At 36.5% G+C, this 26,889-nt stretch overlaps 2 protein-coding genes across 2 annotated transcripts; one reads left to right on the top strand and one right to left on the bottom strand.

Moving 5' to 3' along the window:
• Positions 1-10,477: 10,477 nt before the first annotated feature.
• On the top strand, positions 10,478-12,524 carry TRIADDRAFT_18577 (uncharacterized protein; the record flags this gene model as incomplete). Its single annotated transcript, XM_002109092.1, has 5 exons — positions 10,478-10,553; positions 11,345-11,415; positions 11,540-11,616; positions 11,979-12,159; positions 12,402-12,524. Coding segments are annotated over 5 exons (528 nt in total), but the record flags the coding sequence as incomplete, so codon positions are not given.
• Positions 12,525-19,235: 6,711 nt separating this feature from the next.
• TRIADDRAFT_52838 (uncharacterized protein) lies at positions 19,236-23,155 on the bottom strand (the record flags this gene model as incomplete). The annotated part of the gene is made up of 2 exons (XM_002108363.1): positions 19,236-21,056; positions 23,087-23,155. 2 exons carry the CDS (start codon positions 23,153-23,155, stop codon positions 19,236-19,238), a joined length of 1,890 nt encoding a protein of 629 aa, XP_002108399.1.
• Positions 23,156-26,889: the final 3,734 nt, after the last annotated feature.

Genomic DNA, 26,889 nt, shown 5'->3' with positions numbered 1-26,889 from the left:
GATTTTTTTAATGGTGTATCATTCCTATTCTGAACAAAATTAGACAGATGATGTTATTGTAGGGCTTACAAGTTAATCCAGATAATACTAGCTTGGGAAGCAGACGCCATTTGATGGTATCTCCAATGTCATACACGTGGATGCACGATAAATAAAATTTCAAGTTTTTTAGGACAGAAGGACGACGAAAATAGAATAGGATTAGCAATCTGAACAGTATTTAACATCTCTAAAATGTAATGCTCTTGACGATAGCCTATAGTACTGTATGTGTCAATGCATTCCTTAGGGTTAGTCATGAATAATTGTAAATGGCAGCTATGTTCTCCGAGTATTTCAGCTCATTTAGTGCATGAATCCTCACGGCAATCCCTTTTCAGATCGCTAATCTATGCTAACTCAAACTTGACCGAGAATAGCATCGAAATTTCTTACTACTAACGTAAAAGTTCTCACTTTTGTACTCCTACTACACCTGTTTGAAGTCCGCTCCTTCCAAATTGCCTCCTGACCCAATTTTATTGCAGCTGGATGAATACGATGCATTGCTGCAGCTAAAAAAAAGGTGCACTCCAGTACAAGAGCTATTTTTATACTGTCTTTCTATCACTAATGAAAGAGGTGTAAAGGTATCATCTCTACAACGCAATCCACCCTATTCATAGTATCACATAAGACTTCAGTATGTATTTAATCTAGCTGACTTCTTAATAGGAATTCTTGTGAGAATGCATGCAACAACGCAATAGGTCGTCCATGGACAGACAAACGATTTATTTGATGGATATTCACTCGATCTTTAGGACTGACAGTAACATGAAACATCATTTGATTTCCTTACAAAGTAATTTTGAGCTTACCAACAACGATATTCGAGCTCTTCATATGGATGAAATTATATTACTGGCTTTAAAGGAGTAAAAGTTATCCTTCATGAACAAATCAGCCTGCATTCAACATGGAGAGCTGCAACGATTAACTTGCAGCAAATCGGCAGACTACCAATCAGCGGTTGTATGGCTGTGTCGTTAATACAATATATTAGTGCCATAAGTCACGTTTCAGTATCTACCCTGTCGACCGAAGACCGACATAGGTACCAGTAGTACCGTCACTAACACTCTACCTCGGCTGTCTGACAGGGATAATTTAGATACCCAAACGTGATCTACAGCAATAGGCTACAGACACCATTAAAGCAGTGGTTTTCTCTTACGTATGTACTCTTCGGAAATAGCCCAGGAATTCTGTGCAGTATCGATCGTTACCCAAACATGAGCTACAGTGGCTTAGACCGTACAGCGTTACCATGGAAACAAGTGCCTAATGGCTACCGCCTACCTAACTCAGCAATCATATCCTAATTTCACGAAGCAAGAGAGTAGCAGCGATAATCACCACTAACGATGTTGAGAATACTTTTCTATCGTAAGGGAGTGTCATAATGTTGACTTGACTGGTTGATTTTAATTTCACCTAGCAAGAGAGTAGCAGCGATAATCACCACTAACGAGATTGAGAATGCTTTTCTATCGTAAGGGAGTGTCATAATGTTGACTTGACTGGTTGATTTTAATTTCACCAAGCAAGAGAGTAGCAGCGATAATCACCACTAACGAGATTGAGAATACTTTTCTATCGTAAGGGAGTGTCATAATGTTGACTTGACTGGTTGATTTTAATTTCACCAAGCAAGAGAGTAGCAGCGATAATCACCACTAACGAGATTGAGAATACTTTTCTATCGTAAGGGAGTGTCATAATGTTGACTTGACTGGTTGATTTTAATTTCACCAAGCAAGAGAGTAGCAGCGATAATCACCACTAACGATGTTGAGAATACTTTTCTATCGTAAGGGAGTGTCATAATGTTGACTTAACTGGTTGATTTTAATTTCACCAAGCAAGAGAGTAGCAGCGATAATCACCACTAACGAGATTGAGAATACTTTTCTATCGTAAGGGAGTGTCATAATGTTGACTTGACTGGTTGATTTTAATTTCACGAAGCAAGAGAGTAGCAGCGATAATCACCACTAACGAGATTGAGAATACTTTTCTATCGTAAGGGAGTGTCATAATGTTGACTTGACTGGTTGATTTTAATTTCACGAAGCAAGAGAGTAGCAGCGATAATCACCACTAACGAGATTGAGAATACTTTTCTATCGTAAGGGAGTGTCATAATGTTGACTTGACTGGTTGATTTTAATTTCACGAAGCAAGAGAGTAGCAGCGATAATCACCACTAACGAGATTGAGAATACTTTTCTATCGTAAGGGAGTGTCATAATGTTGACTTGACTGGTTGATTTTAATTTCAGCAAGCAAGAGAGTAGCAGCGATAATCACCACTAACGATATTGAGAATACTTTTCTATCGTAAGGGAGTGTCATAATGTTGACTTAACTGGTTGATTTTAATTTCACCAAGCAAGAGAGTAGCAGCGATAATCACCACTAACGAGATTGAGAATACTTTTCTATCGTAAGGGAGTGTCATAATGTTGACTTGACTGGTTGATTTTAATTTCAGCAAGCAAGAGAGTAGCAGTAATAATCACCACTAACGATATTGAGAATGCTTTTCTATCGTAAGGGAGTGTCATAATGTTGACTTAACTGGTTGATTTTAATTTCACCAAGCAAGAGAGTAGCAGTAATGCTAGGTCTAAATTACCACGAACGATATTGAGGATGGTTTTCTATCTAGGTCTGAATGACCACGAACGATATTGAAAATGATTTTCTATCGTAAGGGAGTGTCATAATCTTGACTTAACTGGCTGATTTTAATTTCACCAAGCAAGAGAGTATCAATAATGCAAGGTCTAAATCACCACTAGCGATATTGAGAATGGTTCGTAAGGGAGTGTCATAATTTTGATGTAATTGATTGATTTTAATTTCGCGAAGCAAGAGAGCAGCAGTAATGCTAGGTTTAAATTACCACTAACGATATTGAGAATGGTTTCTATCGTAAGGGTGTGTCATCATGTTGACTTGACTGGTTGATCTTAATTCACGAAACAAGAGAGTAGCAGTATGCTAGGTCTAAATTACCACTAACGATATTGAGAATGGTTTTCTATCGTAAGGGAAAGTAATAATGTTGACTCAATTGATTGATTTTAATTATCACGAACAGTGTTTACATCAAGATGAGCTATTAAATCGATGTAGACCTTTCGGTAAATTTCTAAACTGGCTGCAAGAAAACAAATATTTACAGTATCTATTGCTCTCAAATCTGACCACGGAATGGCTTTCTAGAGCTATTCATCTACTGTACTGTATACGTCACGCATATAATAAAGGTACATCAAAGATTTCTTCTTAAACCACCATGAGCTATAACTAGTACCTATGCGTTGGACGCTTAACTTTGATATTGCCAGCAGCAAATTGAAGCTACCCTTTTAAATCAATCAACTCCTGATCAAGCTGATGTACGGCTACAGAATAAATTGGATAAAAATAATAATAAGATTAAGATGTTGTAGAGCAGTATTATAGGGCTCGCTCGTATGTTTGGTAAATATTTTTATTCAAAAGAAGAACAATATTTTGTTATTGATTGTTATGCCGTTAGCTCTTATAAGCTACAGCTATTATATATTCAATACGTATGCTAACAGTCGCAATGCATGATGCTGCTTGTAAAAAATACTCTGAACTCTTGCTTTAAGCTATATCAGAATAAGCAAACGGCATATATCCTTCCGGTAAGAAATGCCAGCCCAACAAAAAATAAGTCGAATCTAATTATCTTTATCGTTATAATCTTTATACCATTTAAATGGAGCTAATACATAAGGAAGCAGTGCGTACTACAGTGTTCTGTATTCATTATGATAGAGCACTTCATTACTGTTCTGTAGTGCAAAATGGACTACCTTTTGATTTGAGAACCTTTACAATAACTACACTGTACAAGTGTACATCGACCGACATAAATAGGTCTCTATATTAAAACTTTTACAACTCCATTGCTTTAATATACTGGCACCATATGGTAAGATTTTTAAATATGGCGTCTTCATCATTTAACATTTTAATATCTGACCAAGAATTCCATTGTTTAGGACTTATTACTAGCTACTATGTTGCAGTTTCATCAATGGTGGTGTTATAAATAACTAAAATTAGCCTTTCATTCTTATTAAAACGATTATTACCGGGTAACTTATCTTCGCTAGAAGTTATAATTTAAACTGCATCAATCGTAATAAAATACATATACGAAATCAAGATCACTATCATAAGTTATTGAATCATTCTACTATTAATTTACATTAACTACTACAAATCTATCGCCGTAATTGCTGTAATCTGTCAGTCATTGTTAACTACTCAATTTGCCCCAACAGTATATTACTCCTTCTAGTGGAATACCTGCAACTATGAATAACCGGATTCCAATGAGTCATGGAAATACTACTAAGAAAACAAAATTCTATACATAGAATCTACGTCATCACTCTAATTACTTAACGAAATGATTCAAACTAGGATAGGTATTGTCAAGGTTTATTATACCAATCTAGATAACAAGCTCTTGATGATCTCATCACTTCTTTGATTCGCAGGCACTTTAAATAAAGCCTAAAATATGCTAGTGAGTACAATGAAATTCGTGTACTAGCATAAAAGCAAATTAGTTGAATCTAGCCAGGCATAAAAATCAATTCAAGAAGCAACCACCGCCCAAATAGAGTATTAATAGATATTGTTACTGTATTTAAGAAGAAATGCAAAAGCCATGTAGTCAGTATAATCGCTTCAATTGTAATTGTCAAGTTTGACATTTTCGTCTTTACTACGAGCAATAGCAATGAATTGATGACATTCGCAAATATCTATCGTGGACATGAGTAAAGATGCGCCTATAGTTACTGGAAGATAATCACCAACACCCTGTTTGCCTTGATTTCCTTCCTGTTTAGATCCATTTTAAAAGTAAGGATTGCAAGCCCTAAGTGAGAAGAATTGAGGTGAGTAATATATGTATCCGTATCCTTCAAATACTCTTATCATGGCACAATAGTTGTGCTATACTGCTATTAGCGGTCTATATATCATAATAATAGACTGTTTTGCTTTCTGTTTTTCCAACTGTACGAGGATGTTAAATCACTCTTGAGCCATTTTTGATTTCTATATTTCGACTATGATCAAATTGTAACCGTATTAGGAAGCTTAACTACCGTATCGTCTTCTCCTCTCCCACTATTATGTACTTTTTGTCTCTTTAACAACGTTGAAATGACTAATATTATGGCGATGAGACCTCTCTCTAGCAGCAATGCCTTATGAAAGTGGATTATAGAGTGTAATTTTAAATGAACGATTGTTTCTCGAAGGTGCTGGTATTGACTATGGAAAAATGAACGGGTATTGTTTATTCTATTCGATCGTTAACTGTACATTTAAATAGATGCAAATTAAGATGCCATTTCTACATCTGTCAACTACTGTATCAGTTTCACAATGCAGTGTTACTGCACTGCATTCGCTTAATCATTCCATTTTATGGCTGCTTGAGTCTGTTCCTTTCTAGTTGGACTCTTTCCTTTTAGTCAAAACCTCCCATTACTACTTGAAGCCACAGTATGATGATTTATAAGTAGAAATGATACCCTGCTTCATGCTTACAGTCTTTGTCTATCAAACATTCAGGGTTTGTACATCTGTCAACTACTGTATCTGTTTCATAATGTAGTGTTACTGCACTGCGTTCGCTTAATCATTCCATTTTATGGCTGCTTGAGTCTGTTCCTTTCTAGTTGGACTCTTTCCTTTTAGTCAAAACCTCCCATTACTCCTTGAAGCCACAGTATGATGTTTTATAAGTAGAAATGATACCCTGCTTCATGCTTACTGCTTACAGTCCTTGTCTATCAAACATTCAGGGTTTGTACATCTGTCAACTACTGTATCTGTTTCATAATGTAGTGTTACTGCACTGCGTTCGCTTAATCATTCCATTTTATGGCTGCTTGAGTCTGTTCCTTTCTAGTTGGACTCTTTCCTTTTAGTCAAAACCTCCCATTACTACTTGAAGCCACAGTATGATGATTTATAAGTAGAAATGATACCCTGCTTCATGCTTACAGTCTTTGTCTATCAAACATTCAGGGTTTGTACATCTGTCAACTACTGTATCTGTTTCATAATGTAGTGTTACTGCACTGCATTCGCTTAATCATTCCATTTTATGGCTGCTTGAGTCTGTTCCTTTCTAGTTGGACTCTTTTCCTTTTAGTCAAAACCTCCCATTACTACTTGAAGCCACAGTATGATGATTTATAAGTAGAAATGATACCCTGCTTCATGCTTACAGTCTTTGTCTATCAAACATTCAGGGTTTGTACATCTGTCAACTACTGTATCTGTTTCATAATGTAGTGTTACTGCACTGCGTTCGCTTAATCATTCCATTTTATGGCTGCTTGAGTCTGTTCCTTTCTAGTTGGACTCTTTCCTTTTAGTCAAAACCTCCCATTACCTCTTGAAGCCACAGTATGATGATTTATATGTAGAAATGATACGTTGCTTCATGCTTACTGCTTACAGTCCTTGTCTATCAAACATTCAGGGTTTGTACATCTGTCAACTACTGTATCTGTTTCATAATGTAGTGTTACTGCACTGCATTCGCTTAATCATTCCATTTTATGGCTGCTTGAGTCTGTTCCTTTCTAGTTGGACTCTTTCCTTTTAGTCAAAACTTCCCATTACCTCTTGAAGGCACAGTATGATTTTTTATATGTAGAAATGATACGTTGCTTCATGCTTACTCCTAACAGTCCTTGTCTATCAAACATTCAGGTTTGTCTGCAGTCTGTACGTCTGTATTAGATTGATGGCTTGACTTCACCACTGAGTCAATGACATCACGCTTCAAAAGTCGGGAAATAAGCAAAAACGGGTGTGGTCCATAACCGCATCGTACCGTGACCAGTCTAGTCCATCTGTAAATGATAGAGGTAGAGGAAAGAAAAACAGTTCAACATTAACTGTCTTTGGTGTAGTATCAAAATGGCCAATGCATCACTATGCCTTACTGGCCGAAGTTCGATACGATAGACTAGTCATTTCTCGAAAAGGCGGATGCGGCACATTAGAGAAAACAGGTGTATAAACATGCCCACACTACAGACTCTGGTGTTTCTTGTACAGTATTATGTCATACAGTACGGTACAGTAGTGCACATACAGTAGTACCGTACAGTACTGCACACTACACTTTTTTGCAAGGACTGCGCTGTAGCTATACAGTACAGTACTATAAGGTCTGTCTACAGTGTACAGTACGGTAATGTACTGTAAATACTTGTAGAATGTACTGTACTATACAGTGTACAATGTACAGTGTTGATTCTGTACTACAGTACTGTACACTGTGCGTGGTGTTCGTCACTGCATCGCTATGCCGCACTGCCCTGAAAACGATACTGTACAGTGTACGCCCTACCGTGCGGTACGCTAGCAATCTACAAATTGGCAGTAAATTCAAGAAAGCGAAATTCAAACATTGACCATTTCAACACAAACTGACACGCCAAAAACTGCAATTTAATCCAAGAAATTAAGCCCAATGAAAGAATAACTGTCGTCTTTTAAAGCGAATCCAATACGATCATCGAGATAGACTAAGTGCGTTTATCCTAAATGTAGTTGGCTATCGTTGTTATCACCTACAGTATCATTAGCTTAAATCTGTCAAGGTAAGATTCATTGCAACACTGTATCGCGTCGCGCATCATGACCATTTTTCCTTTGGTTTTATTGATTTTATTTATTTTTATATAACACCTTGGATGCTTTCTGATTGATTTTACTACTCATTGAATATACTTGTGTAACCATTAAACTACCATTACTGGCTTAGTATTTCTTTCCGTGTTGTACAATAACTTTGACAAGTGAGCGCATTGAAGTCGAGACGGTGTGTATCCACATCCTCCTAATCGGTCGTCGGTGTCTACACTATGATACAGTCCTCCTCATACCCATGATAGGACACCACAGGTGATGGAGAAGATTAATTGCCGTGTTTTTCTCATTCAAGTCTTATATCCCAAACAGAAATGGCTTAATTAGAAATTACTCATCATCAGGGACCAGTTGACCTTGATCATACAACATAGAGGAATACCAATCTGCTTGATTTTCTATATTAAATTCACTTTTGCACTTTGGTAGTCCATTCCTACATCCCATTTCTTGATTGTCCTTTCATGGGAAACCACTAGTGGAAGTCCGAGAACGATTGACTCGTCGTAGGGGGCAACGACTGCCAACTGACTTCACCATCGATATGACATAAATAAAAAATGATTGTCAGTGAAATGTTGGGGGACCGGTAGTTTTCAGCCATTCCTTCCTCAATTTTTTACTCTATTTCTCACATTTTCAATGAAATGGAACTACACCTTAGTGAAATTGAAATGATCCCTGGACAAGCTTGTATTGTTCAAAGAAAAAAATACCGAAATTATTTATATACGCGTATGATGTCTATCCGTCTACAAAGTAGTAAGTCAATAATGTCGTAGTCAATAATTCAATCCTCTCATCATTGAATTAATGGAGTCGTATTTTGCCAAAATGGCTGCCTATGTTAGAAGGCAACCCTTGGAGCTTACTCTTTGCCAATTCCAACGAAAGTCAATCTTTTCAATATTGGAACTTGTCCAATTGAAATAATAAGTGAAGCAGTTGATATCCCGCTAGGCAATTCCTTGACTAATACGGTCGTGTAAGATAGAGGACAGTCGATACGCACTATTTTTTGACCTATTTTACTGGTACTGACAGTGAACAAAAAAGTCGATAGTACGTTAGCCAATTTCTGTAGCTGGAATGCTATAGGGAGGACCAAGCTGCGTGTTTTATGATTTTTCAGACATTATTACCTTGTCAATAAAGAAAAGGTTAATAACTTCCCCCATGGAGAACCAACTTGGATGCCGTCTCTGAAAATAACTGTATGCATTGTCATTCCGTTATTGTATGGCTGCAATCGCCTTTGCTGTCAAACAGTAAATTTTTCATAATACTGCGTATTAATTAAGATAGATTGAAAAAAAAAAAAAAGAGTTTTCCCTCTGTGATATATCCCTTCATCGGATAGGGCTCTCTGTTTTAAGAATCGATTGACATTGGTCTAGTGATTAGTACTCATCGTGCAACCACACTTCTGGTACAGCAAGTGATTTACCATATCGAAATTCATCCAATTTTTTGACAACCTGGTGTATGATCGATGTCAAGTTGAAGACTTAATCAAGCATTACTTTGCTTTTAAACATTGAAGTATAATCCGTGGAAAAAATTGACAACGATACATCTCTCACGATAAAAATTGAAAATTTTCTTAAGCCATTTATACTAGGATTTCCGAAAACATTGTACAAACTAGAACTCGTAACAACTGCTTTCATTTTATCATTGACTCCTTACAATTATTTTACTGTGCCTTTAAAACGTTTTCTTGATTGAATAAGCAAACTGAAATTCCGAGTACGTTAACATCTGTAAACTAAATCGAATAAATGGTAACAGCAAACATCATCATCCATTTCTTTATTTATCGTCATTACAGATGCGAGGCTCACAACCGAAATTTATCACTATCGTCTTTTTAAAAGATGACGCTCAAAAATTTCCATATGATGTAAGTACGACTCCTTTGCAGTTATTTATATTGATTCCATGAATTATCGCCACTTGAATAACGCCTACTTTCTAGTAAAGCTATCTTATTTCCGTTAAACGATAATCTACTGTATTCCATTAACACTATTAACCTTATATAACATTCCAATTTTTTTGCCTTGAGCGATGCTATGCAGTACAATCACGCTATAATGTACAGTACTCGTATGTTACAAATTCTACTGGTTTATCTAGCGTATTCAATTCTTCTGCTGTATCACATAACAAGATAAAATAGATCTCATTTGATGATTAAATACATGTAATGGAGATGTAAAGCATACATCAAAAAACTAGTGATGAATAATGACTAGATTTAATTTGGGAAAATAAAAGTTCATCATCTATACTAAAGTAACCACCAGTATACAATAGTTGCTTGTTCCTCAACTATATACCATACAGTACAGTAGTATAACCAACGCAATCGGTAACTCCTTAGCCGTTCAATAAATTTTGCCTTAGGATAGCTGATAAATGGCTAAAATTAAATTGAATACAGTGCTAATATAAATTCCTAGAATTGATCTAGATTCATCTCGTACGAGTAGTATAGGCGTCATAGTAATTAGACCATAGTCGAGTAAATTGTCAGCGTTCTACAGTCGATTTTTAATTGATTATCATTTGCTCGCTCGTTAGTTATATCACACTATCGTTAATCTGCCAAGATGTGAATGTAGATCGGAATGATATCTATAAGCCTATTTAGATTATCATTTTAATTTATCTTTTTTAGAATAAAACAACAGGAAAGGACCTTCTTGAACGTATTGCTTCCTCCTTGTCAATACGTGAAACTTACTTATTTGGTTTAACTCAACTTCGAGGTAAGCATAGTTCTATAAATTGAAAATAGCTCAATCTTGGACTTGCCATTATCGCCTCAATCTCTAGACGTCACAAACAACACAATTTTTCACTATAAAAGAAACCCTTTTTATTTTAACGTAAAAATATATTTCTGATAATTAATCTGTTCTACAAACTATTTTATTTATAGTGAGTGCTTAGACTACGAAAATAGGAAAGATTACAGTACATCTCTCCCACTATCATTGATTGAACTATCAGCAATAGCTCTAAAATTCGCCATGTCTTAATTGGACTGGAAAAATTTTTTCTTTAGTACCTCCATCTCTTTCTTAAATGTACAACCTTACCTATCATAGCATTAACATCACTGTTTCCTAGACTTATTGTAAATTCCAGTATACTATGCATGTTATCCATGTTTTGACTCTTTTAATTAAGATCAAAATGCCGAAATTGATAACCGGTGATATCTTACTTTATTACTATCACTAGAGATGAAATAAATATTTTCTAATAGATTGAAATGATTAGGAAGCAATTTAAACAATTTTATAACAATGATTCGCCAATCATACTTAAATAATTTGGCGGCATTTATTGTAAAATATGCTATAACGCCAGCGTTCTATATTATTACCAAATATTGTAGCCTTTTCAATGATAACAACAGCCGCATAGATATTAATCCTACATTTACAAAACAATAATTTCCAGATGAAGTCAGATTTACACAACATACTTATTCAATTTTTTTCATCTTTTCTTTCGTCATCATCCGATATGGTCGCCATAAAATCTTCAACAGATGGAGAGCACTATTTAATTGATTTAAACGAGAGAATATCTAAATATGCTCCTAGCAAAGTAAAAGGAGAGGTAATCAAGTGATCAATTTTAATCCTCGTTAACTATGCTTTTTCTCAAAGTATAATCTTTGTTAACTTCCTGCACCGCAGTTAATTTGTTCAAAAGAATAAAATATAACGTCTTCAACATTTAGGTATCTAAAGATCCTTCAACAGGATTCATCTTATATTTTCGTGTCCAATTTTATACCGATAGTGTTACGAAAATTCAGTAAGTCTCTCGCGATAGCTCCTATATTTATTATTTCTAATGTAGAAATAGGGGAAATGTTTGTTTACTATGCCTGTTAGACAATACGTATCTGGTATAACTTATTCTTTCGACGTAATGCAATGTAATGTATTGTGCGCATTTGGAAATTAACAAATTTTATTACTTAAATTCAATTTACTGGCTAACAATGATAATACGGTATATGAGATAGCACAGTCATAATCACCAGTTAAGCGTATTCTTAAGATTGAAATATTTTCTATCCGTTGTATACGGTTAATGGTACTACTGTACGATTTCTAGCCAAATATCCTATCTATGCAATATGTAACGTTCATATTAAATCCTTAATCAACTAGGGAAGATACTACCAGAAATCAATACTATTTGCAGTTGAAAAAAAATATCGTTCGGTGCTACATTTCTTGTACCGAAGAATTGTGCTTTAAATTGGCCTCTTATGCGCTACAAGCAGATTTTGGTGATTTTACAAACTGTTCAGGAGAATACTTCGATCCAGAACAGTACTTTCCACCATGGGTAACTAATTTATATATAGAAATATTTTCTGTAACTTATACAATGCAATGTAATCTAAAACGTTAAATGTTTTAGTGAAATATCCGTACAAACTGCAATTGATATCGGATCTGATAGAAATTTTTATTGATTATATTATACTTAAAATTGCACTATGTCTATGACGGACGAAAAAGAGATGAAATTATTCCAATATGTTACAAATCTTGCACTCATACAAGCTATTTGGAATTCATTTATAGGTCATCGAGACTAGATCAAGAAATTTTATTTTACGCTATTTACCTAATGTACATCGTGATCACTTAGGCATGTCTCGTAAAAAGGCCAAATTTCTCTATATCCAGGTTAGTTGCGTTAGCTGATAGCTTAAGTAATTTGATGATAAAAGACTCTCAATTATCGATTTTAATTAATAAACCAACAGGAAGTAACAGCCCTACAAGACTACGGTTATCACTTTTATCAACTGCTAAAGGTAAGTCCTGAACACTTTCAGTACTTAATTTCATACTAGGCCTGTTATGTATTGATTTTCAGTATTAGCTAATTGCATTATATTTATATACCGTAAATAGAATAAGACTGATAAGAAACCATCAGTATGGCTCGGCATTGGTGCTCGTGGATTATTAGTTCATGAGGTTTGTATTTGAAGTAAAAATAAATATTGTTTCGTTAAATTTCTTGGAATTCTTTTTATAATATTGGCACAAGACAATTGCAGACATGTGACTGTCTTTGCTTAAACAACACAACATCACAATTGGTTAAAATTGAACTGTGCCATGTTGTGCTGTTAATAATTCGTTCAAAACTAACTTTCTCGTCAAAATTTTGCTGCTAAAGAGGTATTTTTCTTTCGTGTAATAGATTCGAAGCCAATCCAAACGTGAATTATATCGTAGTGATTGGAACGATATCGGAAAGCTAAGCCTTGAGGTATTGTTTAATGAATAGAAATTTATTAAAATTTGTAAAGTACGCCATAAATCTATTTCATGCTATAGCAGCAATTTAACTTTGATGTAGGATACATGTTACGTTAAAATTAAGCCCGTCTTTTAGATCTTGAATTTCGATTTTATGTTGCTATAGAAAAAGAGGCTTCGAATTCGGCCTCACAGTGATTCAAAAATCGGCGAGCTAACATTCTTTATTGTAGATAGCAAAAAGTAAGTTGCAAGGCTATATGCGATGCTCAAGCAGTCAACTATGAACAATGACTACCCGTGCATAGCAAAACAATCATGACAAGTTTTAAAATTATTATTTTCCAACAGGACAAAAGATTTAACGGAATTGTGTAAAAGTCAACGACTTTTCCAGGCACAGTTGGCACATCTTGCGGTAGCTAATGGAAGAGAAGAAAGATCAATTACAGTCGAAAATAGCGGTATTAAATTATACATTTTGTAATATTAGCGTAAAGCTTAGCAAATATGTCAATTTCCCTCTGTTAGAGACTATACCGAATTATTTCTTTACTTAGATTTGACGATGCGCTATTGTTGTTAATATGATGGCAGTTATATATCTCATTCGTTAGTTATTTTGACTATCAGTTTAGTAGAATCAATGTAGAAATTTTGCTTAAAGTATTACTATAGCATGAAAAACTAATCCACATGTACGATATTTCGTAACAACAATCGGACGGGTTCTATGTTCATTTACCTATGAATTGCCATTTCGTTCTAATAGAATGAAAAAAATTTATGCAAAAATTTTTTTGATATTTAATAATAATAGACGTAAATATTGATGAAAAAATTGTCAGTGCTGGAAATCGCAGACCGACAGCGATATCTTCAACGAGTACCTCTGACGGTGTAATAAATACAGTAAGTTTCATAGTAGTCCATAGATTTAAGTCTAAAACCACATCACTGTCAATATTATAAAATTAAGAATTTAAATTACGATTAATTTGTATGCTCTTGTATTGTCTCGTGAAATCAAGAATCTAACCAATGGAAACTCTCCTAATCATGACGATGAATTCCAAAACAATGGTATAGCTGAGCCTGATGAAGTCGCTGATGATAACGATGATAACGGACTGTACCGTGATGAAATACCTGAAGATGACAGTCAGGTTGGGTCTCGCCCAGGACTGTATCATGCGGATCGATACGGTCCAATGCCATCCCCAGCGGACTTCGACGATCGAAATAGTGCAAATCTATCTGCTAGCCAAGAGCAATTAGAAGAATCTGATAGTATATATCACGAAGGTTTGTTAGTTTTGGTATTATCCTTTCGATCAAAATTTGGCTGCCACTATTGGCAGCATTACTATTTCGTAATATTCTAGAGCAAAAGTAGTGTCTATTTGACAGCTTTCATTATACAGTACTAGATGTAGCAGTTGATAATTCTACTGCATGATTAATAACAACTTTATTTTAATATAGCACATAATCAAGTTGATGAAGAAGATGACTTATATGATATGGTACAATATGACGAAAACCATGGAGATCTAAATGCTGACTATGATGGTGATTCACAATATAATCATTACGGTAGTAATTATACCAATGGAGGTGATCAATCAGAGTCAAACCAAATCAGAAATTATGCCGGTATAGATAACCCAGTCTTTGATGATCAAAACCAGAACCAAATGCATTATAACCAACAGCAGTACTTAAATGAAGAATTGAGAGGCAATGAAAGCGCCAACCAGGCCGATAACAATAATGATCAATTTACAGCGCACGCTGAAGTACATCAACAACCGTATCATAGTAATAACGACTATGATACTCTCCATTTTAATGATGATAACATGTCTGATCTTGCACAGGCACAAATGATGTTGGACAATGCTAATCATGTAACAGCAGTAAATGACATACAAGCAGAGAGTATTAGTACAATTAAACATCCACCAAAAACTATCCAAATTTCGTCAAATGATGAAATTAACTCCAGAAATCATCCCCCAGATTCAAGTCAAACTGCTCACCAATATAATAATCATACAGTCAATGATGATGACAGCCTATCTCATGTTCAAAAGCAGAAAGGCGATACTACAGCGCACCTAAAACATTACGAGGAAAAATCTCAACGTCGATCTTCAGCGAAGAAAAGACTCGATACGCCGGAAAAGATTTTTAAATTACATCAGCGGCTATTATCGAAAAGCCCAGTACCAGTTCGAAATCTTAATTTTACCTGTCAAGCTGAAATTTAATAATATTAATCCGAAAAAATTGATCAAGTTTAGAAATGGTTAATTTACTCCATTGTATTCATTTGTAACGTTTTAGCTTCAGCAAGCTGTAGATTTGCTAAATCAATGGAAAATTTTTACTGGTATTATTGGAGACATTCTATTCCGTCTATACTATGCATGTACTGGATGTAATTCGTTTAAAATAACCAATAATAGTATAATATTATGAAGACTTTTATTGGTGATTACTGTTAACTTCTCAGACTATACTATACCGCGAATTGCGATATCTTATCTTGGCTTTGTTATCCTTCTTAGGTGAATTGTACAATATAAACATCTCATAAAGATATTATTGAAACTATCATTTACTAGTGACAAATTATTTCTAGATTAACGTAGTATAAAAGCAACAACATTTATGTTAAGCTTTTTGCTTCATTGTCATATTAATAGTAATATATCGTCATGAGATGAAGGATGACATCCATTTAATGCCATTTTATTTCGTAAAGTACAAACCGTGAAAGCATAACCATTATTTGCCCAAATTTAGCGTAATAATGTCCCGAGGTCGTTAATATCATCGTGCTAAGGTGTATATATCTTATATGCAATCTAGTTTATTCATTGGATATCACGGCTTCAATCACCCATATTAACAAAACTTGGATTTAATGGCCCTACAATTATGTTGAATGTTAGATGGTCTACCACATACCTTTACACATCATAAGTATAGTGTCATATGAAGATAAAGTAATCTTTAGCTCTGTATGAAAAAATTAGATCGAATTCTTTCTGGAACGATCACGAACGGAAGCACTATACCCGAAGAAATATAGTAATTATATTAGATTGGTTGACATTTTATTTTTTCTATTTTATTTTTATTCTTGAAATATTTCTCTGACAGCAAAGAGTTCAAGTACGTTAAGAGTAATTTGCTGCATTTACACTGGTTATCAGTTCATTATTATCATCGAAGCTTACCTCAGCAAATTGTTAGTAAATCATTTTAAGACCTGGTACTATAGCAAAAATTTGCTATTATGTAAATTAATCCTGTATATTGACGTAATTCTATGCAGCACAGAAATGTACTGTATATATACAGTGTATAAATGTACGTACGTAAATATACTTGAACATGTGGAAGACTCTACCAACATTTCTACAAGACTACAGTATTGCGTAGATGTTGCAGTTTTGGATATATTTTTTACTATCGACTATGTGTAGATGTTGTATTCTGGAGCGTTACTAATTAACAAATGGCGTTATTTTATTATATAATGTTAGTTTTTAAGAATATTACCTCATTTGCTCTATGATCACTATGTCAATTTACTTTCAAGTATATGCGAAGAGTACTGTCACCTATAATAGCGACATTGAACAAGTCTTTTATCTATGCTACTGTATATTTTAAAGATAACTTTAGCGTTAAAATTCATTCTACGTGTATTTCTGTTATCGTATAACGTTGATCACGTATGATCGGTATGCCGTAATCTAATGTATGACATGTTCTCCTTAAACTCTAATGTTACTACTTTACTGATTATAGAGAGTCTTTGGTATTCGTATACAGTTTTATTCAAAGGCTTCGTCACTTAACGTATCCTTATTTCATCGATTAAAGAGCTTATAATTTGTCAACACTTTTAACGGTACTGATCGTCGAAGTTACTTTGTTACCATTAATGACATACACTGTAGAAAATACTAAACCTGGAGTTTATTTCGATGCAATGACGTTTCTGTATTGTAGTGGCATAAATTTTACCGCAAATTTGTAAACGATATACACTCTGCAAAGCTCTGTAAAATAATAAACAATTAAACTAATTACAATAATTTAATTGCGTTATTACTGATTCCGATACTAATATGCACTGTGGTAGGAATATAATGCATTCTTGAATCAATAGCGAGGCTTGCGTACATCAAAAAGACCGCTGAAGCTGATTCTCTCTCATGGTGTTACAGTCTCAATATTGTCTATGTGTACAGTACTTTAGAATAACTTTAACAAATAATCGATGATGATTTGGCTTTTAATCTCGCAATAAAACTGAGTAACTGCATGCCAATCCGAGTTTTAACGGCGCTTTCAATTCGTATGCAACGACTAGTAATATATAGAACAAATTTCACTTGCATCGTTGTAGTAGCTTTTCATCCATTGACTACTGCTCAACAATATTGTTTTGGCCTTAATAGAAACACTTGGCATGCACATAAGATTCAAGAACAGACGACTAGTAATATATAGAACAAATTTCACTTGCATCGTTGTAGTAGCTTTTCATCCATTGACTACTGCTCAACAATATTGTTTTGGCCTTAATAGAAACACTTGGCATGCACGTAAGATTCAAGAACAGACTCGCCTAAGATTGCGCAAAGTTATCTGGCATATGTGACTGGATCAATTGCCAATAGAGCAACTAATAAGATTAATCTTATTAGTCATGACCTCTGGCTTGATAGTATTATTACCTGACTTCGATGAGGAGTCAATATTTCATGAACCAGCAAGACCTACTATGACTTTATTGTGTCCTCCTTCTATCGAGCCTCAACAATGTTGATTTGGTACTCTATGCTGTATTGTAGTCCTATTAGGTTGCAACATGTTATAGCTCTCTATTGGCATATTTACACAATCCTAGTTTGGGCTTGTTTTATACAGTTTATATCGGCATAACCCATCATTATTACTGACGTTTTTGTAAAAACATTGCATTGCGAACTACCGAAGAAGGGTTTGATAGTTCTGTCATTCACTTTAAACTATTAAACTACTGGAATCAAACATAATTATATGTCTTAGCGATACTTTTCATGTGGTAACAACAATTATAACACATAATTATACAGTGCCAATGGGCGGATATAGAATGATCAACAGCTACACTTTTTAAGCTTTGCGCTGAATGATAATTAATTATACAACTGTCTGTATTAGTTCAATTTAAACAGCATTTACAGTGTGATATGAATTTAAGTTTCATTTTCAATCATTTCGGTACCATACGTATATGTCCTTGATCGACAGTTATAACATTTACAGAAAGGAATGTATTAAATGAAAGTTCTTTCGAAAAAAGACCTTAGCATCGAAATAGCAGAAAACATTAACCAAGGTCAAGTGTATGCAAATATGATCACCAATGTATCAACTTGAGTTACAATCTACAAGATCGCTCTACAGACTACAGCATAAGATGAAGAAGAATCGCGCACTTGCAAAGTCCTATATAGGTCAAACTACTGTACAGTACAGTATAATTTATTTCTTCCTTTAGAAATGGATGAGTAAAAGGAATAGTGGTATTTTGGCAAAATAATTCATACGCTCGTCTACTGTATTCCATGCTCGCCTATTCGTTTGCAATCATTCAATACCAGTCGATGTAAGTACACAATCATTTGCACTTGATGATGGTTTAATTTAATTTTTATTACGATAACCCCAAGTATCTATGATAACACTTGTTTACGTTCTACGGTTTGCTTCGCCGTACAAGAGTACTGTGGGCTCGCATTTCTCAACAATTCAAATCAATATTACGAGAACATTTTTATAAACGCTGGTACAATAGCCTTACCGAAGAATTCTATCGTCATTACAAGACGCAATCAAGCACAAAAGCAAAAATTATGAAGCCTACAAACGATACCCTAGTCAATCTACAAAACATTTTTATAACAGACATAGGAACTATTTTTAATTCACCATGTTATTACTGCCAATTTTGAAGCAAGTTCAAATGATCCAAACGAACCAATTTAGACTGGCAATGGTGATGAAACAATTGTAAAACTCTATTTCAACGATTAGATAGAATACATAAAAGCAGAAATTTTATGCCTTCGGAAATTACTTATTGATCCTAAATACTAAGACCTCGCCGACATCTAAGTCGATAGCAGCCAGACCTACAGTTCCGACTCTCTTGAAGGTGCTAGATAATACAATGTCTCCAGCATCTGATACAGCAGACAAATCGACTGATGTCTTTTGGCCCAAATTAGTCACCACTAAGTAATTGTAGGTATCAGTTCTGTGGAAACGCAAGAAAGCAAAGACATCTTTTGTCGCCTTGATTGCTTGATAACCTGGATATTTGAATGAATCGTGGGATGAACGAAGGTTTGCTAAACTCCTATACCACCATAAATCGGAATGAGTATCGGCTCTTTGTGCAGCAACATTTCTAGTTTGGTAATCACTTGCTACTGGCAGCCATGGCTTGACACCAGCATTGGTGAATCCAGCGTTAGCAGAGCGATTCCATTGCATTGGTGTACGTTCTGGATCACGGCCGACAGTTTTGTAGATGTCAGGATTTTGCAAAGCAAATGGATCTTTTGCTTCGCTAAGATCAATATCGACATGTTGCATGTTGATTTCTTCACCGTAGTAAGTTGTAGGAGTACCAGGTAATAGCAAATTGATAGCATTAACTGCTCTGACATAGGCGTTGCCACGACGCTTAGAGATACGGTTATTATCATGGTTACCAACAACCCAATTTGGCCAGCCACATCGGGGTGCATGAGACATCCAATCTTCCACAGTTTTATTGACACCAGTGCCGGTAAAATCGCCTAAGGTCAACAAGAAGAAATTGAAAGGAAAATGGAATTCATCACCATTGGTACCGTAATACTTCATGATTTCACGGATTGGATTGTATGCTTCTCCCACTGCGAAACGTGGCTTCTGCGAAGTGGAAAATTTATCGATGACTTTACGCCAATCTTTGCATAATTGATGTAGTGGTGGGTAATCAGTAGTCTCATTATGGATAAGGCTGCTATAGGGAGGTTCACCAGGTTTAAAATTAGGATTGCGAACTTCATCGGGTAAAAGAGGATTTTCAAAAACATGCTTGATGGCATCAATACGGAATCCATCGACACCTTTGTTGAGCCAAAAGGAGATGACATCGTAAGACGCTTGGACAACTTCTGGATTGGTGTAGTTGAGATCAGGTTGCTCTTTCAAGAATTGATGGAGATAAAATTGGCTACGCTTCGTATTATAATTCCACATGGATCCGCTAAATACGCTAATCCAGTTATTTGGATAGCTTTCGTTGGCTGGAAGAACGCTATTTGCTTTAGGATCAGCCCACATGTACCAATCATCTTTGCCATTTTCTCTGTTGACACTATCGATAAACCATTGATTGAGATCGGATGTATGATTGGGTACAAAATCCATCACCAACTTGATGTCTTTCTCTCCCATGGCCTTCAACATAGCATCGAAATCGCGTAAATTACCAAATAAAGGATCAATTTGATAGTAGTCGGAGACATCATAACCAAAATCTTTCATGGGCGACTTGTAAACAGGACTTAACCAGACAGTTTGAACGCCGATAAATTTAAGATGATCCAAGCGTTGCATAATACCACGAAGGTCGCCAACACCATCACCATTGGAATCTTGGAAAGAGCGTGGATAAATTTGGTAAATGATGCCAGTTTGCCACCACTGTAATCGTTGATCACAGGTGGCTGGCCAATCGTACTTTCGACCAGCAAGCGTAGTCTTGAGTTTGTTGGCAGGACGAGTACTATAAGTGACGATGATGATGACGACAGAAACTGCTGTAAGGATAAACAGGACGAAATAAATCCAGCAGTTCATACGGCGCGTTCTGGCCGCTCTCGTTTCGGCTGAATATTCCTACAAGGATAGAAAGTAAAAGTTATTACAAATAGTGTGGTAGCAGTATGGAGAGTGGATGTCTAATAATCTTTGACGGAGCATACGTCCATCTCTCTCTTCCATTCTACTCGATGTTGTATTCATTCATGAATTAAAGTAACTCGGTGAGTGATGCATCGATTGGCACCGCATGATTGCAGGCATCTACTGCGCCATGTCTCTCTAATCCAATTAAATTTGTATTATAGAAACATGGGTTTCATTACTGGCAAGGATGATCAGATGCATTTTTCCTTCTTGCCAATGCTAGCCTACTATAATAGTCTACATCGACTGGCTGTGCAGTATTTAAATATCGAAATATTCAAAGTGGACCTTAACAAGAAAACTATCACCCCGTCGTGATGGTTGCCCACTTATTGGCTCCACACGACCATACATCCATTAGACACGGGCACAGTAATGGTAAAATCAAGCGTAGCAGCAATCAACCGATCACCGAATCTTTCTCAGGTCGAATCAAATGGATGGACATGATTCTCGATTTCAACTAGCGTTTCTACACGTTCAATCAGATTGCAAGCATTTGCTGCAACCTTTTCCTCAGTGTAACATTTTGTGAACATTTGTTTACTATCCAAGAAAGTGTGAACTAATCTCTACAATTGATTCTAGCAATTGTTAAGCACCAGTCAAGATAATTCTGAACTGTCAATTCCTTGTTCTCAAGCTATTTTCATTTAATTTACACTATCCGCTAACAGCCTTTAGCGGAACCTTTTCCTCTCTGTACAGTACTATACAGTTACTATAGAAGGTTGTGTCGGGTTGAAGAGTCTGCTGAACATTTGCTCACTACAGCTATCCAAGAAGGTCTGAACTAATGTCTACCCTGGTTCAGCACCGGCCATGATGATTCTGAACTGTCCATTCCGTTTTTGCAAGCCATTTTAATCGCTAGCGACCTTTGGCGTAACCTTTTCCTCTCTGTACAGTACTAGTATAGAAGGTTGTGTTGGGTTGAAGGGTCTGTTGAACATTTCCTGAACATTTGCTCACTATCCAAGAAGGTCTGAACTAATGTCGGATCAATTGCATTACACTAATGTCTACCCTGGTTCAGCACTGGCCATGATGATTCTGAACTGTCCATTTTTTTTTTGCAAGCCATTTTGAATCGTTAGCGGCCTTTGGCGTAACCTTTTCCTCTCACTATACAGTACAGTATAGAAGGTTGTGTTGGGTTGAAGGGTCTGTTGAACATTTGCTCACTACAGCTATCCAAGAAGGTCTGAACTAATGTCTACAATCGATTCTACACTGGTTCAGCATTAGTCATAATAATTCTGAACTGTCCATTCCTTTTTTGGTAGCCATTTTAATCACTAGCGAAACTGGCGCAACCTTTTCCTCTCCTATACAGTACAGTATAGAAGGTTGTGTTGGGTTGAAGGGTCTGTTGAACATTTGCTCACTACAGCTATCCAAGAAGGTCTGAACTAATGTCTACAAACGATTCTACCCTGATTCAGCACCAGCCATGATGATTTTGAACTGTCGATTCCTTTTTTTGGTAGCCATTTTAAATCGCTAGCGGCCTTTGGCGCAACCTTTTCCTCTCCTATACAGTACAGTATAGAAGGTTGTGTTGGGTTGAAGGGTCTGTTGAACATTTGCTCACTACAGCTATCCAAGAAGGTCTGAACTAATGTCTACAAACGATTCTACGCTGATTCAGCACCAGCCATGATGATTTTGAACTGTTGATTCCTTTTTTGGGTAGCCATTTTGGTCCTTTGGGCAAGTTTTTCCACGACAGGATGCGATCATTTTCTGTCGTGTTGTACAGTCTCAGACTGGCTGATGTAGTCATGTATGGGACAGTAGCCTCCTGGTGTCCAGCATAAGTGACCACCTCCAACCTACGCTAGTCCACGATACTGTACACCGCTGCGGTCGAGCTTGCGGTGAACGCGCCACTTTCGATTGCCTCATTTCTGTCACTCTACTCCATCGTTTACGACTGTATGGGATACATCACTGCTTACGCCTCCAAGCAGGGCGCGTTGAAGGCGGTGCCCTGCACGTACGCCGTCTGCAAAACTTTTCTTGGTCATGGCGCCCTCCGATCGCAAGCCTGATGGATGTTTGCAAATGATTTTCTTTGCTCATCCACCCCAATTTCCACTTGGTTCATCATTGCTACGATGAAATTGGACAGCGTATGGCTGTACTCTAAGCCAAGGGCGACCCACATGGAAGAAGAAAGCCAATTGACCCATTGGTTTACACCCCAAAATCATCAAGCATTAGTACAAACTGGACAAGGTTGCATCATAAATCAATCAATTCATCAATCATGAGAGTAAACTAAAACAGAATGCTTGGAAAAAATGGAGAAAAAAATGTCTTCTACTCTTATGCAGTAACCACGAAGGTGGAGGGAGGGGGGAGGGGGGACAAAAAAAAAAGATAGATCCATCTTTTCAATCATGGGCAGAGAGGGATTGGCTGGTGTTGGTTTACGACGGGAGATTAGCTCAGATGTTTTTTTTTCTCATCATCCCTGATCGACTTGCCATTTCAGCTCCATGTTGGCAAATCCAGTTGGAGAATGGACAATGTACATAAACGGGTAGATTAGCACTTCATTAAAAATGGACTACCGGTTGTAGAATGAATCAATTGATCTTGATTCTGTCCATACATGGCAACGTTGATACAAACAGCACTGAAATTACTATCGGTAAAAGTTCATTTTTGCGCCTTGATGACATTGGTTACCAGTGCTATCGCCATGTAAAACTCATGGCGCTCAAGCTTAAAATAACTCCAAGAATAATTACGAGTAGAGTGGAAAGCCCTAGCACCTCTTACCAAAAGTGACACAGTAACTTCGATTGTGGCAACTGTATACTATTTTCATCCAATCTCAAAAAGAAAAAATGTAAGTACAGTACTGTAAAAGGAAAGTATCCTCTTGTTGATATCAACAAAATATCCCAGGATGGAGAATCTCAGTTTGCCCTTTTTTACTTTTTACTCATTTTGCAATGCCCGGCGTTACCATTTAGCGGTGGAATGTGATTACTCTTGAAATGCTAACGATGACGATCAAAAATGGAATATTAGCATCAGCGTCGATCCGTTCTTCTTATTTCAATTATGGTTTAGGAATAGTTGGATACCCTTAACTTAGTAGCACTGTTTATTAATGACATAGCATTACTTTAGTTGAACAAATAGACATGGACGCATTAATGTAATACTTGCAATGGAATCAGGGCCAATCAATATACTGCCAGCTAAAAGTTTCAACGGGTTACGCTGAAAATTGCATTAGTCACTTTCCACTCAATCCCCTATCGAGTGAATGTGCGGCCATCCATTTAGCGACGATTCTGTTAGGAAATTGACGACAAGACATCATCCATCGTCAACGGTAATGCTCTTATTGAGTTTGAATTGATCCATGGCAAGAACATTTTACTTGGAAAGGCGTTTATCGTCGATGTGAAAATAGTAGTCCTGCTTTTCCATGCTCATCACTACGATACTGTACAGTACTTGGTCAACAACGCGTTCTCACATGGACGCTAACGATGCAACAAGTTTAGATTGGATGATGGCGGAACTCAAATCCAAGAAACTAGCGTCAAAGCATGAGCTGCATGGCACGATTAGAAAAAGAAAAAGAAATGGCAATAACAGTAGGATACAGCAGTAAAAAGGTGAAATTGGTTGGCACAGAGGAACTATATAGCGATCGTTGTAACATCACAAGCATCAGCCCACCCAAAAAAGTTTTTTTTTTTTTTTGCTCCTTTACTATTCTAGCTATCATGTCCGTTTTTTTTCCATGACCACTCGTCTATCATGGATGAACCTCGATTGCTACTGGAGACAAGTTTGAGTCTGTGTTAAGACAGGATCACAACACGATGAGAGCAAGTATCTACGATTGATTGATATCGTTTTTTTGCAGGCCTAACCATTCAAACCAATAGACAACATTGGCCGTGCCTCACCAGCATCGCATGACTTTGGGACAAAAGTAGTACAAGGTAATCCAAGATGGTGTCCATAAAAAAAAATCCACCCTTGTACATTGCTCCTTTTCTACCTTCATCTATCCTAATCAAAATGATGCTATGCTTTAATGTAATTCAAAGTATATTTACCACTTCTCTACCCATTCTGATCGATTGATGTCTACCACTGGACAGGACCGGGAGTAGATTGCCACCGCAGGAAGACGATAAAGAATCGTTAAGCGAAAATGACTGGTCAAAGCCGACGTTTATTAACCCCTTGGAATCCCAAGGTGGAGCGATATTATCAATTCAGTTCAGCAGGTGCAGCGTTGCTCTTCCACGCTACCCCTTGACATCAGAGTCCAAACCTTTTACGCTTGGCTCCCACTTGAAACAGTCCTCTCCACCGCCAAACACTAGCGTCCTCAACGTTAGTAACATTGTTACTGTATGCCAAGCCATTATAACCTTTTATTTTGTTGGTTATTTTTTGAAAATTCAATTTAACAGTAGAAACAAAAAAACTGATTTACATAATGTCCATTGGGGTGAAAAGGATGTCCAGAGGTCGAGGTAAACTACTGAGATCGTATGGCGTCGACGAATATACACAATGAATGTATACAATTCAATCCTTTCAAACAAGGCTAGCAGAGGGTTGTCATGTGCTACTAATGGCTAGAATGGCCGACAACGATGAACAACAAATTCATGTTGATTCTGCTGACAATCATGGAAAGAGACTGCATTGTCCATATTCTACTTTGGTCATCAACAGATCAATATTAGCCTTGACTATGGAGAATGGAGAATAGAATAGGGGCACAAATGGGGTGGATCGACTGGAAGGGAATTGTCCATTCCATGGCTTCGTCATGCCTTGCCGTGCATACGGTTACCGACATGTTGAAATAGGCCTAGCTTAACCTTTCCAGTTCCAACTCCTTTGACTACAGTAGTCAATCAACTTTACTAGTCAATCAACTAATGAACTTTCAAAGCGACATGATTTTCCATCATGCACATGCCAACTTTCTCTCTCTCTCACTTTGTACGTTAGACACCCTTCCGTTAAGCCATGTTAAGCTTGAAAGATTCAAAAATGAAAGCTTTCAAAGTTTGTTTTCCCTCCATGTTGATGCTCTAGAAACCAACATGGCTTTCCTTCATTATGCTAACCTCTTGGCGACACTAGCCATATTCGATCCGTCTTAACATAAATATCAATCACTTTACTCTCTCACTTTCTACGTTAGACACCCTTCCGTTAGGTTAGCTTGAAAGATTGAAAAATGAAACCTTTCAAAGCTTGTTTTCCCTCCATGTTGATGCTCTAGAAACCAACATGGCTTTCCTTCATTATGCTAACCTCTTGGCGACACTAGCCATATTCGATCCGTCTTAACATAAATATCAATCACTTTACTCTCTCACTTTCTACGTTAGACACCCTTCCGTTAGGTTAGCTTGAAAGATTCAAAAATGAAAGCTTTCAAAGTTTGTTTTCCCTCCATGTTGATGCTCTAGAAACCAACATGGCTTTCCTTCATTATGCTAACCTCTTGGCGACACTAGCCATATTCGATCCGTCTTAACATAAATATCAATCACTTTACTCTCTCACTTTCTACGTTAGACACCCTTCCGTTAGGTTAGCTTGAAAGATTCAAAAATGAAAGCTTTCAAAGTTTGTTTTCCCTCCATGTTGATGCTCTAGAAACCAACATGGCTTTCCTTCATTATGCTAACCTCTTGGCGACATGAGCAATCTTCGATCCATCTGAACATAAATATCAATCACTTACTCTCTCACTTCT

Source organism: Trichoplax adhaerens, genomic scaffold (genome assembly GCF_000150275.1).
Source record: "Trichoplax adhaerens TRIADscaffold_1 genomic scaffold, whole genome shotgun sequence".
Taxonomy (NCBI): Eukaryota; Metazoa; Placozoa; class Uniplacotomia; order Trichoplacea; family Trichoplacidae; genus Trichoplax; species Trichoplax adhaerens.
Note: the sequence above shows the minus strand (reverse complement) of the source record. Positions and strands in the feature narration are given on the sequence as shown.